The sequence below is a fragment of the Eublepharis macularius genome, chromosome 1 (genome assembly GCF_028583425.1).
Source record: "Eublepharis macularius isolate TG4126 chromosome 1, MPM_Emac_v1.0, whole genome shotgun sequence".
NCBI lineage: Eukaryota > Metazoa > Chordata > Lepidosauria > Squamata > Eublepharidae > Eublepharis > Eublepharis macularius.
Genome location: NC_072790.1, coordinates 204,479,359 through 204,492,837, shown reverse-complemented (window position 1 = coordinate 204,492,837; position 13,479 = coordinate 204,479,359). Strand labels below are relative to the sequence as shown.

Sequence of the window (13,479 nt, the reverse complement as noted above, 5' to 3'; positions counted from 1 at the left end):
AGGGAGGAGGCCAAGGGATCAATCCCTCTACCCTCACACCATTCTGTAAATTTGTTACATTTCAGGGAGTATGACTGTCGAGTGGACAAGCGACGGGCATTTTGGAGAACGTGCATCATCCCTTCAGAGAATCCCCGTCCTGAAGAATCAGCCATGCCGTCAGTCTGAGTGTATGTACTCTGTGATGGAGCACCCCCCGAAAGGACAGTAGATCCAGTTGATCTGGAAACCGATGCATTTGACTGTGCAGCCTCAGAAGGGCATGAAACCACGGCTGCCGTGGCCAGTAAGGAGTAATCAGTATGGCTGAAGCTTTGTCCATCTGGATCTTGGATATTACCCTGGCTAACAGTGGGAACAGGGGAAACATGTAGAGAAGGCGACCTGACCAAGTTAACTGAAATGCGTCCCCAAGAGATTCGAGGCCGACGCCTCCTCTGGAACAATAGTGGGGAGTCTTGTAGTTCTCCTCCGAGATGAAAAGGTCTAATTCTGGGGTCCCCCATTCTGAAAAGACAGGACGCAAATACGTGTCGTGAAGAGACCACTCGTGGGTGTCACCCCCCAGCCTGCTAAGACGATCAGCTGTGACATTGTCTACACCCGGTATATGAACTGCTATTAGCCAAACAATGGTCAATGGCCCAAGTCCAAATCTTCATTGCCTCTTCACATAAGGTCCGAGACATCGTGCCCCCTTGCTTATTTAAATAAAACATAGTTGTGGTGTTATCTGTAAGGATTTGTACTGTCTTATTGTGTATCAAATCAGAAAAAGAAATTAGGGCATAGTAAACTGCATGCAATTCAAGGAGGTTAATGTGTTCCTCACACTCCGATTCATCCCACAAGCCATGAGCATATAAGCCCCGACAGTGAGCACCTCACCCAAGGGTAGAGGCATCAGTAGTGACTGAAAGGTCTGGTTGCTTATAGCCAAACCCTACACCCCCAAGAAGGTTAGAATCTTGTAACCACCATTCCAGAGACAAAAGAACCATGCGAGGAACACTAAGTTTCCTCCATTGGGAGTCTCTCTCAGGGAAAAAAGTTTTAGAAAACCACAGTTGAAGTGGTCTCATTTTAAGTCTCGCTAGGGATATCACCGCTGTAGTGGCGGCCATATAGCCCAAAAATACTTGAATAAGCCTGGCCGGTTGGAACCTGCACCTCTTAAACTTTCTGATAAGAGCCTTAATCTTATCAGCCCTGTCTAAGGGCAAAAAACCCGCATCCTGGGAACCATCAATAATGGCTCCAATGAATTGGACGACCTTAGTAGGGATAAGCTTTGATTTCTTTTGGTTCACAAATAACCCCAACTTTAAGCAGGTAGTTAACGTAACCGAAATCTGGTGGGTTACATCCTCTTCTGACTGCTCAACAACCAGCCAGTCATCAAGATAGGGAAAAATACAGCAGCCCTGAGTTCTAAGGAAGGCAATCACCACTGCTACACACTTGGTGAATACTCTGGGGGCCGTGGACAACCCAAACGGAAGGACACAGTAATGGAAAATACGAGAACCATAGGTGAAACGAAGAAACTTCCTATGTTCAGGGAAAATTGAGATGTGGAAGTAGGCATCTTTAATACCCCAAACCACGAGCTAGAGGGTAGCAGGGTCAAGACCATTTGCAAAGTGGTCATTTTGAACTTTCGAACCTTTATAGACTTGTTCAATTTCCGGAGATCCAGGATGGGGCGAAGACCCCCATCCTTCTTGTCTACCACAAAAAGGTTAGAGTAAAAACCAAGGGGGGAAGAAGAAGAAGACACCTCTTCAATAGCCCCTTTCAACAATAATGCTGATAACTCTGAAACCACCCCCGGTTGGGGTGTCTGGGAAGAAAAAACAGGGAGCGAGAGACCAGGCCACTGAACAAACTCAATTTTACATCCAACATTAATCACTTGTAACACCCAAACGTCTGAGGTAATGTTACACCATTCAGCAAAGAAGAAAGACAGCCTGTCCCCAAAGTAGGGGCCAGGTCCCTGTGATTGTCAAAATTGCTTCTGTGCATGTCCCGAATCCTTGGGTTGATGCTGATTATTGTTTTGCCTATTCTTATTGCCCTGCCTCCTCCTCTGGAAGGTAGATTGCAGGCTCTGGTACTGACGTTGAGGTTGGAACCCGTACCCATAATAAGGGTGGTAGCGTTGTTGACGGTTCCTGTTGTAGGACCTGTATTGAGGGTGACCAGACTGGTGTTGACGTACCACGCCATAAGATCGAGCCGTCAGTCTGTCTTTATGCTTCTTTGACAGGTATTCATCTGTTCTATCGGAGAACAGGTTTTGTCCTTCAAAAGGGAGATCTTCCACTTTAGCCCTTGTCTCCATGGGTAAGGCAGTGGTCCTCAGCCAAACGAACCTCCTCAATACAAGAGCAGATAAGAGTGCCCTGGGGGAAGTGTCAGCCATATTCCTGCTCACCGTGATTTGGTGACGTGACAATCGAACAGCCTCTTCCTGAATAACTCTAAGGAAGACCCGTTGGTCCTCTGGCAGTTGAGGCACAAACGTGGCTACCTTCGTCCATAACAGTAATTGGTAGGCAGCCACCATTGCAGCATAATTGGCTATTTTAATGCCAAAAGCAGTTGATGTATAGACCTTTCTGGCCAGGGAGTCGATCTTTCTACTGTCTTTATCCGACGGGACCGATAAAGAGCCTTGTTTGGGTTTCGCCTGCATATCCACCGTCACAAGAGAGGACGGACATGGGTGAAGAGAGAGGAACGGACACTGTTCGTCCTTGACCCTGTACAGATTTTCTATCTTCTTGTTAGTAGCAGGGGTCGAAGCAGGTTTTAGGTTCAAACCAGACAGAGGTTCCATGAAGCCTTCAATCATTGGAAAGGCAATTGTAGGAGTCGACCCAGCATACGTATGTTTTAGGATCTTAATCTTCGATCGTGGTTCCGAGGAAGCCACCTCGATCTCAAGAGCCCTCGCCATCCTTTGGAGAAGCTTGTTGTAGGCGCGAAAATCTTCTGTCGGGGTTGCTTCCTCCGACGGTCCAATCGCTCCATCCGGCGACTCCGATGGAGGGGAATCATAAGATTTACCATAGGGAAGGTAATAATCATATTCAGTGTCAGAAAAGCCAGGGCCCGTCTGGATCACCCCGGAGAGCAGGCACGCAAGGACGGCGAGTGAGAGCGCCTCCTGGTTCCACAGTCGGAACCATAAGATCCTTCTCTGTAATAACGATGTCTAGTTGAGTAAGGACTGCATCTGTCGGAGCGGCGAGATCTCGAACGGCCTCTGTCTGTCCAAGAAGAGCGTGAAGACCATGAATCACGAGAAGGTGAGCGGGGTATCCCCGATGGAGTCGGAGGTTTCTCGATCATAATTACATCAGATTCCCGGGACCTCTCAGATGCCGGGGTTCTCCTAGGGGAAGGCGTGTCCCCAGATCCACGATGGCCTTTTGAGGTGAGTTCGGATTCAGAAGCACCCTGTTGACCTTGCTGAGGGGTGATAACACTCTCTAGAACTTGTCTGTCCGATTTTGAAGACAGATGCTTTCTCTTCTTTTTCTTTTCCAGACTCGTCTCCACCAAATCCAATGGACGCTTCGGATCCGAGGATTTACACGAGGTGTTGTGACGGTCCGATATTGATCCACTCTGAGAAGTTCTCGGTTCCGATGGAGCTACGGAGCTTTCTCTCCTAGCCTGATCACCCGACACGGAGCCAGATGTTTCCGAAGCAGGTCTCGACCCCGAAATTGGATCCGACGGAGTGGGAGTAGTCAGGTTCGAGGAGCTCCGAACCAACCTTGTCGGGCTCAAGGGTCTTGGAACAGTCGAAGCGGGAGACTGGAGGGGATGTGGCAACTTCTCCGAAGATTTTGAAGTCGGAGTGGTGGATTTTTCCAGCATGGGGGATTTGCCCTGTACAGGCAGGTCAGTAACCGCCATCGCGCACCGCCATAAATACGCTTGAAGCCTCCCCGATCTTTCTGCCCTGGCCTTCAGGGTGAAGGTGCGGCAGTACTTACATGCCTGCGGGTTGAGGGTTTCTCCCAAACAATACAGGCATTCAGAATGACCATCTGATTTGGTCATTTTGTGATCGCAAGTGGAACATCGTTTGAATAATGTTTTGTCCAACATCTTCTGGAATTCGAAGAAAAAAACGCTTTCCAAAGAGCAGAGCCAGCAAGAACCTCTTAAGTTGGCAGCAAAAGAGGAACTGAGGGTACGTTGGGGGCGCCCCACCTTTTAGAAGCCGTTTTCAGCAGGAAAAGGCGGCCGCACATGCGCATTAGGAGGCGGAGGCGCCCCCTAGTTGTTCTGAGCTGTAAAAATCTCCGAAATCGGCAGGCCTGCGCGTGTGCAGTCTCATGTGGGACTGCACAGGAAGACCGCAGATGAACTTAACTTACATGTAGAGTAATCTATAGGGAGGTATGGATGATAAAATGGGAGTAAATTGTTATAATAGTCACATAATTCTGTACAGATGCTCCAAGCTGAGGCTTCTTTCAATAGTAATGTTTTCAACTTTTTGTTATGAGTCATTGTTAATGCATCTCATTGTCAGTTTCACATAACATTTATTGTACTTCCTCTAAATTTACCTGAAGAAATATATTTTGAAACAGGATGAATACTGGATTCTTGTAATAAATAGGAAAGAGTCCAGTAGCACCTTTAAGCATTCTATGTGGATTCTTTGTCTATGTCGATGAAACTGTGGTTATAAGTTTATCACTGTCTGAGTGTAATTACATATCAAATTGTTCTACCTTATTACAGTGTGTGCTGTAAGGGCAGTCTGTATTTCTGGCACCATTTAAAATACTCATTCAGGACCATTTTTGTAAAGGATCATCAGTGAGGCTACTTCACCAGTGAGGGGACTTGCAAACTAGAACATGCCCAAGAATCCTCCATCCGTGGATTCATGCATGCAAACCAAGCCAGATGCCATGTTCTTTTTGAGCATGTTGCCTTTAACTAAGGGCAGCCCTGCTATTCTCCATACCACAGCTGCTCTTTTAGTTGCACAGGTCTAGTTGTTAAAAGAGATAGTAAAGACTGTGTGATGCTTTCATTTGAAGGTCTTGTCCAACTTCCACAAACAGCAGGGCACCTGACAGACTTAAAGTCCAGCAGTTTTCTCTTCTTGCTCTCTTCTGGAGTTAGCAAATACTTAAGGGAAAAGGCTATCCACAAACTTTTCATTCACAAATAACCTGTGTGTGGTAATTGCCCCAAATATGCAGTTTCTATAACATAAAAGCCATAATCATAGTTCCTGATTTCCACTGCACCGCAGCAGGGGCATTTGCAAGAAGAACAATAACATTTGTTCTCATTACCATTGTAATTTATCAACATTTCCAGTAAGACAACCTAGTGAACTCTGCAGCCAACCAAGAATCAGCAACTCTGAGATTCCTGGCCTGCTGCAGGCAAACCAATTGTGTGAACTGGTTTAATTCTCTTTGCACTGTGGCTCTACTTTGCTCCTTTCTTCTCCCTCTTTCACACAAGAAACTTACTTGAAGGAGACTGGAATTCCACTGGAGTCAAAAAGTTTTAGAAATGCCCAGCCACAGCTTAATTCTCCTCTTTCACCTGTTGACTAGGAAAATGGTTGGAATGAAACTTATTTTGTTGGCAATCCAGGTCTTGCACCCACATGCATATCTCTATACCCATACTAGCCCAAGAAGCTATGAACAGCGGTCGTAGACGACTCCTCCTCCTCCTCCTCCTGTCTCTCAGCAGGGAATGACTTCTTGGCACTCACAGCAAGGAGTTTTAATAATGCAAAGAGAAGTGGCTAGAAGTGGAGGTGATTGGTCTGCTACTATGAGTCTCTCTACACAAGACATCTTACACAGGGATGCTCAAGTGGAAGATCTTGCACTTTTCTTATGCACTGCTAGGGAGACAGAGTACACTTGAATATAAGACCATACAGAAAGTAAATCACTTGAGCATCCTTGTGTAAGATGTCTTGTGTAGAGAGACTGTGAGTCTCTCTACACGAGACATCTTACATGGGAATGCTCAAGTCTAGGGAGACGCAATGTTAGTTTGGGAAGCGTACTTTAAAAAGACGGAGCCAAAGGCTCTGTTAATTTCACCTCTCTACATGAGGGTAGTTTAAAAAGACAGAGCTGAGAGAGATCACTCCTCAGAGAGTTTGTTAATTTCATCTTCTCTAGATTTCTTATAACTTGCACTCAGGCTGCCTTACAATTAAGAGCCTTACAATTAAGAATTCTTCCTGAATAACAAAGGGAAACAATCAGCTCAGTGGACAGATGGCTACAGGTCATCTAAAGTTCCAGGCTGACTGGCTCCTTCAAGTCTGGAAAATGTGGAGAGGTTCAGAGAATGCCTACAAACATTCCCAGGCTTGGCTTGCATGGAGCTAGAATGACCCCATTTTCCAAAATTGTGATACATTTCAATTTGAGCTTTTCCATGTGGCTATGAACATAAGGGAAGTTTGAGAGAGCTCAAACACAGGGCTTTTACCTGCTCCTACTATATACATAACAATTCAGGTTGCAAACAGTGGTTTTCTTGGGGTCATTACGACCCCCAATTTCAAAAATAGTATAAAACCCCCAAACCAAAAGTGTGATATTTTTGCACAACAAAAATATCACAATTTATATCTTTGCATATAAATTATGGAGAGAAAGTTTAGTTTTCACTATTTGCTCTACCTTCCTTTGAAATGGAGATAATAGCTATTGGTCCATCTATTTATACATGGAAACAGAGCTAAAATGATTTTTCAATATTTGTTGGGGGGTCATTTACAATTATGCAAAGTACTTTCACTTTCAAGCCAAGCCTATTGGGGGCCACTTTTGATGAACCTCAAACTTAAAAAAGAAAGGAAGTGTGGCAGGAAGAGAGGGCATTGAGTTCATTGACGAGAAAGCATAACAGGAGCCTGGTGTCTGTAGAAAGTTTTTAAAAGGGCAAAATAATTTTTTTCAATGACTTCCAGGGTCAAAATAATCCCTGTTTCCTTGGGAGGGCAGAACACCAAATTGAGAGTCAGCAATAGAGAGAAACAACTTGTAAATCCTTTGATATTTCACCAGCTACTGGGAAAAAAAGTTTTAAAAATTTCTGTTGGTTTTCATCATCATTTAAAATTTTGAACTATCAAATAGTATTATTTTTGTATATTCGTTCTTATTTTGAATGAATGACAGTGCAGTCCTCCTAACCAGTTATATTTTTCTAATTCATTCAAGTCAAAGGGCTTAGAAAGATGTAACTCAGGTTAGGATTACAGGATTGCAGTGTGGGGTTCTTACTTCTGCATATGCACATTTACAAGGAGGCTGCCAAATCCCTCCATGGGAAGGTGGCATATTTTAAAACATGCCAGTTTCTACAGAAGGATGATGTTCTATTACTGAACGTTTCAAATTACTGGGATTTCTTACTTCTGAATATGCACATTTACAATGAGGCTGCCAGATCCCTGCCCAGGAGGATGGCAAAGAATGTTTTTTTTAATGCCAGTTTCCATGGGAGGTTGACATTCTTTTAATACTGAAGTCAACTCACGCTTCATTCCTGTGGGTAATGAAGCTAAGCCCTTTGTATGGAGAATATCAATATTCAGAGACTGTCAGTAACACAGTTTCACATGATGAGTCACCCATATGAACTTACATTGCGTATATAGGTGATCCCAAGTTCAAATAATATGCCAATATCTGGAGATGGAGAATTGGACCTAACAAAACAATCACCATCAAGGAGACACGGTAAGATGCCAGTGACCTATAAAATTAAAAAAAAACCACAAACACAAAAGCAAATATATGCATTTACTTTCAAGTAGTTTCTTAAGAGATGATAACACTCATTTTTCTTCTTTCACTTTCAAATGGAAATAATCACATTGATAAAAAGAATCAGCATTATAAAGCATCTTTTCACACCATTTTGCAGAAATGTATTAATTCACTTCCTAAAGCTAAGCTCTTGGCAAGTTACACAATTTGGAGCGGATTAGATTTCATTCATTACTAAAATATAGCTACCAGCTACTAATTAATAATAATTTCCATTAAATTTCTAGTCTAAATGCTTTTCATCCTCTACCATTCTCTCCTTTATTCAGCTCTAAATAAGGGCTCAAAGAGAAGCTGAACTGACCTTTGATAAAAAGGAGTTGTATGACATCCTAAAAGATTTACTGTGGCATAGGCTTTTATGGACTAGAGTCCATTTCATCAGATACATAAATCTTATCCTCAGCTACATACGGGATAGAGAAAAAGTACGTCAAAAGTGAACTCTACATAAGCAGTGACCAGGTCAGATGGTGCCAAAGTGCTGACTTGTCTGGTTGTTTAGGATACTCTTCAGTTTATTCAGTTTGAGGATATGGACAGGGTCCTTGGAGGTTTGAGGCCTGCCACCTATTTGTATGACTGCTTCACTTCCTGGCTAATTAAATGGGGGGTTGACTAGGTTCAAGAGGTGAGAGGGAGTGGTTGCCCCACCTTTGAAACAGATGGTGGAACATTTACATCTGAAGAAGCTTTCCCTAGATTCAAAAGATCTTAATAACTATCAACCAATCTCAAATATTCCATTCTTGAGCAAAGTGACTGAATAGGTGGTGGCTAGACAACTTCAAGCTTTCCTGGATGAAGCATGGAAATGACACAGACTGCACCTCCTGCATTTCATTGCGTTCTGACCTCACTGTTTACAATTTTTCTCCTTTTCTGTGTATATATGTGTGAATACACACATGCCTGCCAACTGAGCACATTCATACATTCACAAACGCTTATGCCATAATAAATCTCTAAGATGCTGCACAACTCCTTTTTGTTGTTGTTGTTTTTGCCTCAACATAGTGACTGCCCTGGAATTTGTAACTAATCACAGAAGATTCAGAACCTGTTCAGCTCCCTCTATTCCAACAACACGCTCCCTCTATTGCACAAATTTTGACAAAGTAAAGGCAAAACTAGGTGTGACAAAAGCACACAGCTGCTGCTGAAAACAGCAATCCTGCATTGGGTTCCCCTTCCAAACAAAACATGTAGTGATGAAAATGCACGATGTGATCCCATCACTTCATGTGTTTCCCCATCCCTATTCTATGTCATTGGCTGCCAAGGACAGACAGACAATGTGACATCTCTACTATCACAGCGTGCGAAGGAGAAGAGGAGGAATTCAAGGTGGGACTGCCATTTTCAGTAGCCACACTTTTTGTGCTCTTCATCTAACTCGGAGAGAAGATCTGCAAGGGCACACAGCAGGATCTTCTGGGTTGCAAAAGTCCCTCCCAAGATTTCCAATTCCTACCTAAGCTTGACAGTGCAATCTTTACAGTGCATTCCTAAGCAGAGGAATGCACTGCACCCTTAGAAGGATGCGAAGTCTAATGAGCTCAGTGGATTTAGAAGACTGTGCTTAGGATTTATTTGGAAATTATTATGCCACCTCTCCAGGGAACTGGCCTGATGACAAAGGGACAAAAGATTTACTGTGAGATTTATAGATATAATTGTGGTAGATTGTGTGGTCACTACATTGTATGTTTAATTTATTTAGGGAATTTATATGCAGCCTCTCCAGAAATCTGCTCAAGGTAGCTCACAAATAAGAACAATACCATAAAACCGGCAATGTAAAAGACCCATATTAAAAACAAGCCATGGGCATAAAACAGCATTAAACAACTAAGCAACCTAAAAATATCCACAAAATAATGTTCAGGCTAAAAGCGGATAACAATACAACTAAAAAGACTTGCAATCTTTTGGAATGCACATGCAACTAAAATCATCTTTGTTTCTCTGCTCTCTTTTAATCCATTCTCTCACTAGAAGCAAGGGAAGTAAGAAGAGGCTGCTGTCAAGCTGGTCAGCAGTTCTTACTTTGGGCTTCTTGGCCATACCCCCACTTTACTCATTCTGTAGGTGCCTGTGGCTAGTTCTGCCCCTTCCCTAAACCTTTGCCTGCTTCCTACTCATTTGTCCTTAGTTTTCCCTTGAATCAGCTATGCCACACACATTCCAGCTTGCCATCACATAGCTGGCCCATTTTAGTTTTGTTGTTCATCTGTTTTACTGGCCATTTTACATAAAAAAAAGGAAAGCCTGTCATAAATCATCAAAGAAAACTCACAAACACAGACGGAAGCTGTGGACAGACTAGCTTCTGCACTACATGACAGACTGAAATGGCACATGCAAAGGTACCAAGAGATTAAAAATAAGACAAAGCATTCTATGTGCTGAATATCCTTGCATAACTGTTTAAAGCAAAAATGGCTCTCTACTATATAATTGTATTATAGGGGAATATTTTACATTTGGGCATAGGTCTGCCTATGAGCCTCCTTTAAAAGCTGCTGTTTTCACTTCCAGCCCTAACCTAAGATTTCAAGACTTAGAGGCAAGGTTGCCATCTGCTGAAAAATCCATGCCACTTCCTTCCTTTTCTATTAGTATCATTTATTTAGCAAAATAGATTTAGTCAGTACAATTGGAGATTTGGTGTTGCAAAAGCTAATAAAGAATAGTATGGCTACAATCCTAAGAAAACTTTCTGGGAGTAAGCCCCATTGAGTAAAATGGGACTTACTTCTGAGCAGACCTGCATAGGATTGCTTCCCATAGCACTTACATTTACTCCATCTGGTGGATGAGACAAGCCACCGCATATCTTGGTGCCTCAGTTCCCAATTCTCTAAATCAGACATAATGCTTAACTAGTATCTTTTTCGTAGGACTTTGGGGAACCTATTAACAACACTTTTGTATATATAAGCAGCTATCACATCTTGCAGAACTGACAATACCAAATCAGTCTGTAATTTCCTCTGCATACTCACCCGTGGAGAAAAAGTCCATGTTTTGGGATTTTTAGGTTGCCATGTAGCTCTAACTGTATGAATATTACTCAAGACCTAAAAGGAGATGAAGCAGTACAGGGGGAGACTGTTAAAATGTGAATTTGAATATAACAATGCAGATTAAGACAGTGAAGAATAGGAAGCTAGTACATCAACATTTGGTGAACTCAGCCTTTTCCTTCTTGCAACTGATGGAATTTCGATAACCAGCAATGCAAAACTCCCTTTCATAAGTGACTCTTTCAAGTCATAATGATTCCATACCTCTTTCAGCTGATGAGTCAGGACCCAAACAAAGAGTCTCAAATATCAAGCCTCCTAAACCTATGTGGACTTGCCCTCTAAACTATCGAAAAACATTAATGAAATGACCACTACAATCTGACTGCATTTTCCTCCAGTGGAAAAAGGGTTATATTATCTGGGGAAGCAGTTGGCCCCAGAAGAAAGAAGTTGAGCAACCAGAAAGTTCACAAGCCTCCAATTTTAAGAAATCTCAAAAGGAGCACCATGTAAGCCCCTACCATGTAGCCACTGTTTTATTAAAGGGTAAGATGGTATATGTATTAAGAAAAGCTGTTTCGATGCTGAAATGGCTTCTTCAAACTTTCTACATCATTAAATAACCTTTTACTCATCTGTGCATTTTTTTTGTGCTCTGAAATGCACAGCGACTGTAAAGCCACCTTAATATACCAGATGACAGCTAAGTAGACAAACCTTCCCTATCTCATCTGGCCAAGGTACTGGAAACAATTCACGTTTTAACTTCTTAAGTGAACCAAATTGTAAAACTTACTCTGTTACCATCAAAAAGGCAAAGTCGAATATGCCTACTGAGGACCTGTATGCTCAGTCCAGGAAAGGGAATTGCTTTACAGTTCCACAGTGTCAAAATTAGTGATATCCGAGTTGGCCTGGGCTGCATCTAAAAGACAGACAAAACACTAGAACAGGCCATGATGATTTCATAATGTTCCTAGCTACTCAGTAGTTTCTAGAAATTTTTACAGGTTTCTTTCTTAGTAAGGTTGTAATTTATGGTTAGGCAACATTCCCAATTGTAAGAGCCACATGCCACATGGGTCAGAATTCCAAGACATCAACTGCTTTACTCTTACTTTAAGAAGCCCCAGGCCTTCCTGAAAAAGCACTTGAAGGCTGTGCACACAGACCATAGGACAGCTACTGTAAAGTCTCATCCGGTTGGATCTACTAGGGCAGATGCTGTCTGGCGAGCTCGTTCACATATGTGCACATTCCTGCACATATAATCCCTTACAGGTCCACTTTGCTTTTGCTTTTTGTGACAACAATATCATGCAATCAACAGGAACAATCTGTGTCACCTGTACTTGCTCTTAAGACTACAAACTAGGTCCATGAAAAGATGGTTTGTACTAGTTCATACAACCATAAGATTTCAAAAAATTAACAACACTGGAACCAAACTGGTTAAAAATCTAAGGTGATAAACCTCATTAAGATGATACACCTTTGTCTGTGTAATGCTGTGCCACACTGTAGATGAGTACTCCTGTGACTGAATGCTCTTCCTTACGAAAAGAATTATTGCACACAGAAAATGACTTTGTCACAGAAGGATTCTAGACTATCCTTCCTGTGACATGCTACTTTTATATAAGCAGATAATTTTATTGTATGGATGAGACTTCATTTATGTGGACCCCCACCTTCACTGAAGTGGTACAGGTCAGGCACAAATCAATGGGAACTAGGTTGACCAATTGTAACATAATTCTTTTGTGGATTGTACTACCTATTCCCTCAAAATCGAAATGCTCAAAATCAACCAGCCCAAAGATTCAGGACTAATTTGCATATTCTTGGTATCTGGATCACTCCAGGACTTCCAGCTGATTGTGAAAACTATCTCCATTGAAAAGTATTGTAATCTGATGCACATGACATGATGTGGAAGTTCTGCCTATGGTATTTGATCTAGGGGTGTGTGATCCAGATCTGGGATTCAGGGGAAAAAGTGAGATTTTTGCTGATCAGGCTAAATCCGGCTTTCCTGAAATCAAATCAGAGAATCCCACATCTGATAAGGGAACTCAGATCCAGACTCCCAGGTTAATCCAGGAAACATTTCTTCAGCCTCAGGCTGGCTCCTTCTTGGGCTTCTCCTGCATTTTTTCAAGAAGGGAGGGGGAGGAGGGATGGGGGAGTGAGGCAGACGTGGGAACGGGAGTGGGACAGGGATGGGGGAGTGAGTGGCCAATCTGTGCAGGAGCTCTCCTGTCGGTCAAGCTTCTTTGAGTGACATTGGTTCAGTTGGAATAAGTTGCAGTGGTGCCCCTTGCTTCAGCATGTTTTGACAGGAATTCACTGTTTTGGCATGATTCTCTGGTTTGATGTTTGTCACCTTGCTTCATTTTGGTTCTGAGAGGATTCCATCAATTCCCTTATCAGTTTGGTTTGGGTAGAATTTACTGCTTTGACATGAATCTCTAGTTTAGTGTTGGTCCCCTTGTTTCACTTTGGTTCTGGGGGATTCCATTCCATTGCAACAGTTGGTTTGGGTGGAATTCTCTGTTTTGACATGATTCTCTGGTTGATGTTGGTCT

General features: G+C 42.7%; 1 protein-coding gene across 1 annotated transcript in view; it reads right to left on the bottom strand.

Annotated features, from left to right (window-relative positions):
* The window catches only part of NPHP1 (nephrocystin 1), a 40,889-nt gene that overhangs the window by 16,625 nt on the left and 10,785 nt on the right, over positions 1 to 13,479 (bottom strand). The window contains exons 11-14 of the mRNA XM_054983002.1: positions 11,688 to 11,816; positions 10,868 to 10,942; positions 7,675 to 7,785; positions 5,523 to 5,605 (exon numbers count right to left, since the gene is read on the bottom strand). Of these exons, the coding sequence (XP_054838977.1) occupies positions 5,523 to 5,605; positions 7,675 to 7,785; positions 10,868 to 10,942; positions 11,688 to 11,816 (398 nt within the window). The remainder of the gene's footprint in view (positions 1 to 5,522; positions 5,606 to 7,674; positions 7,786 to 10,867; positions 10,943 to 11,687; positions 11,817 to 13,479) is intronic.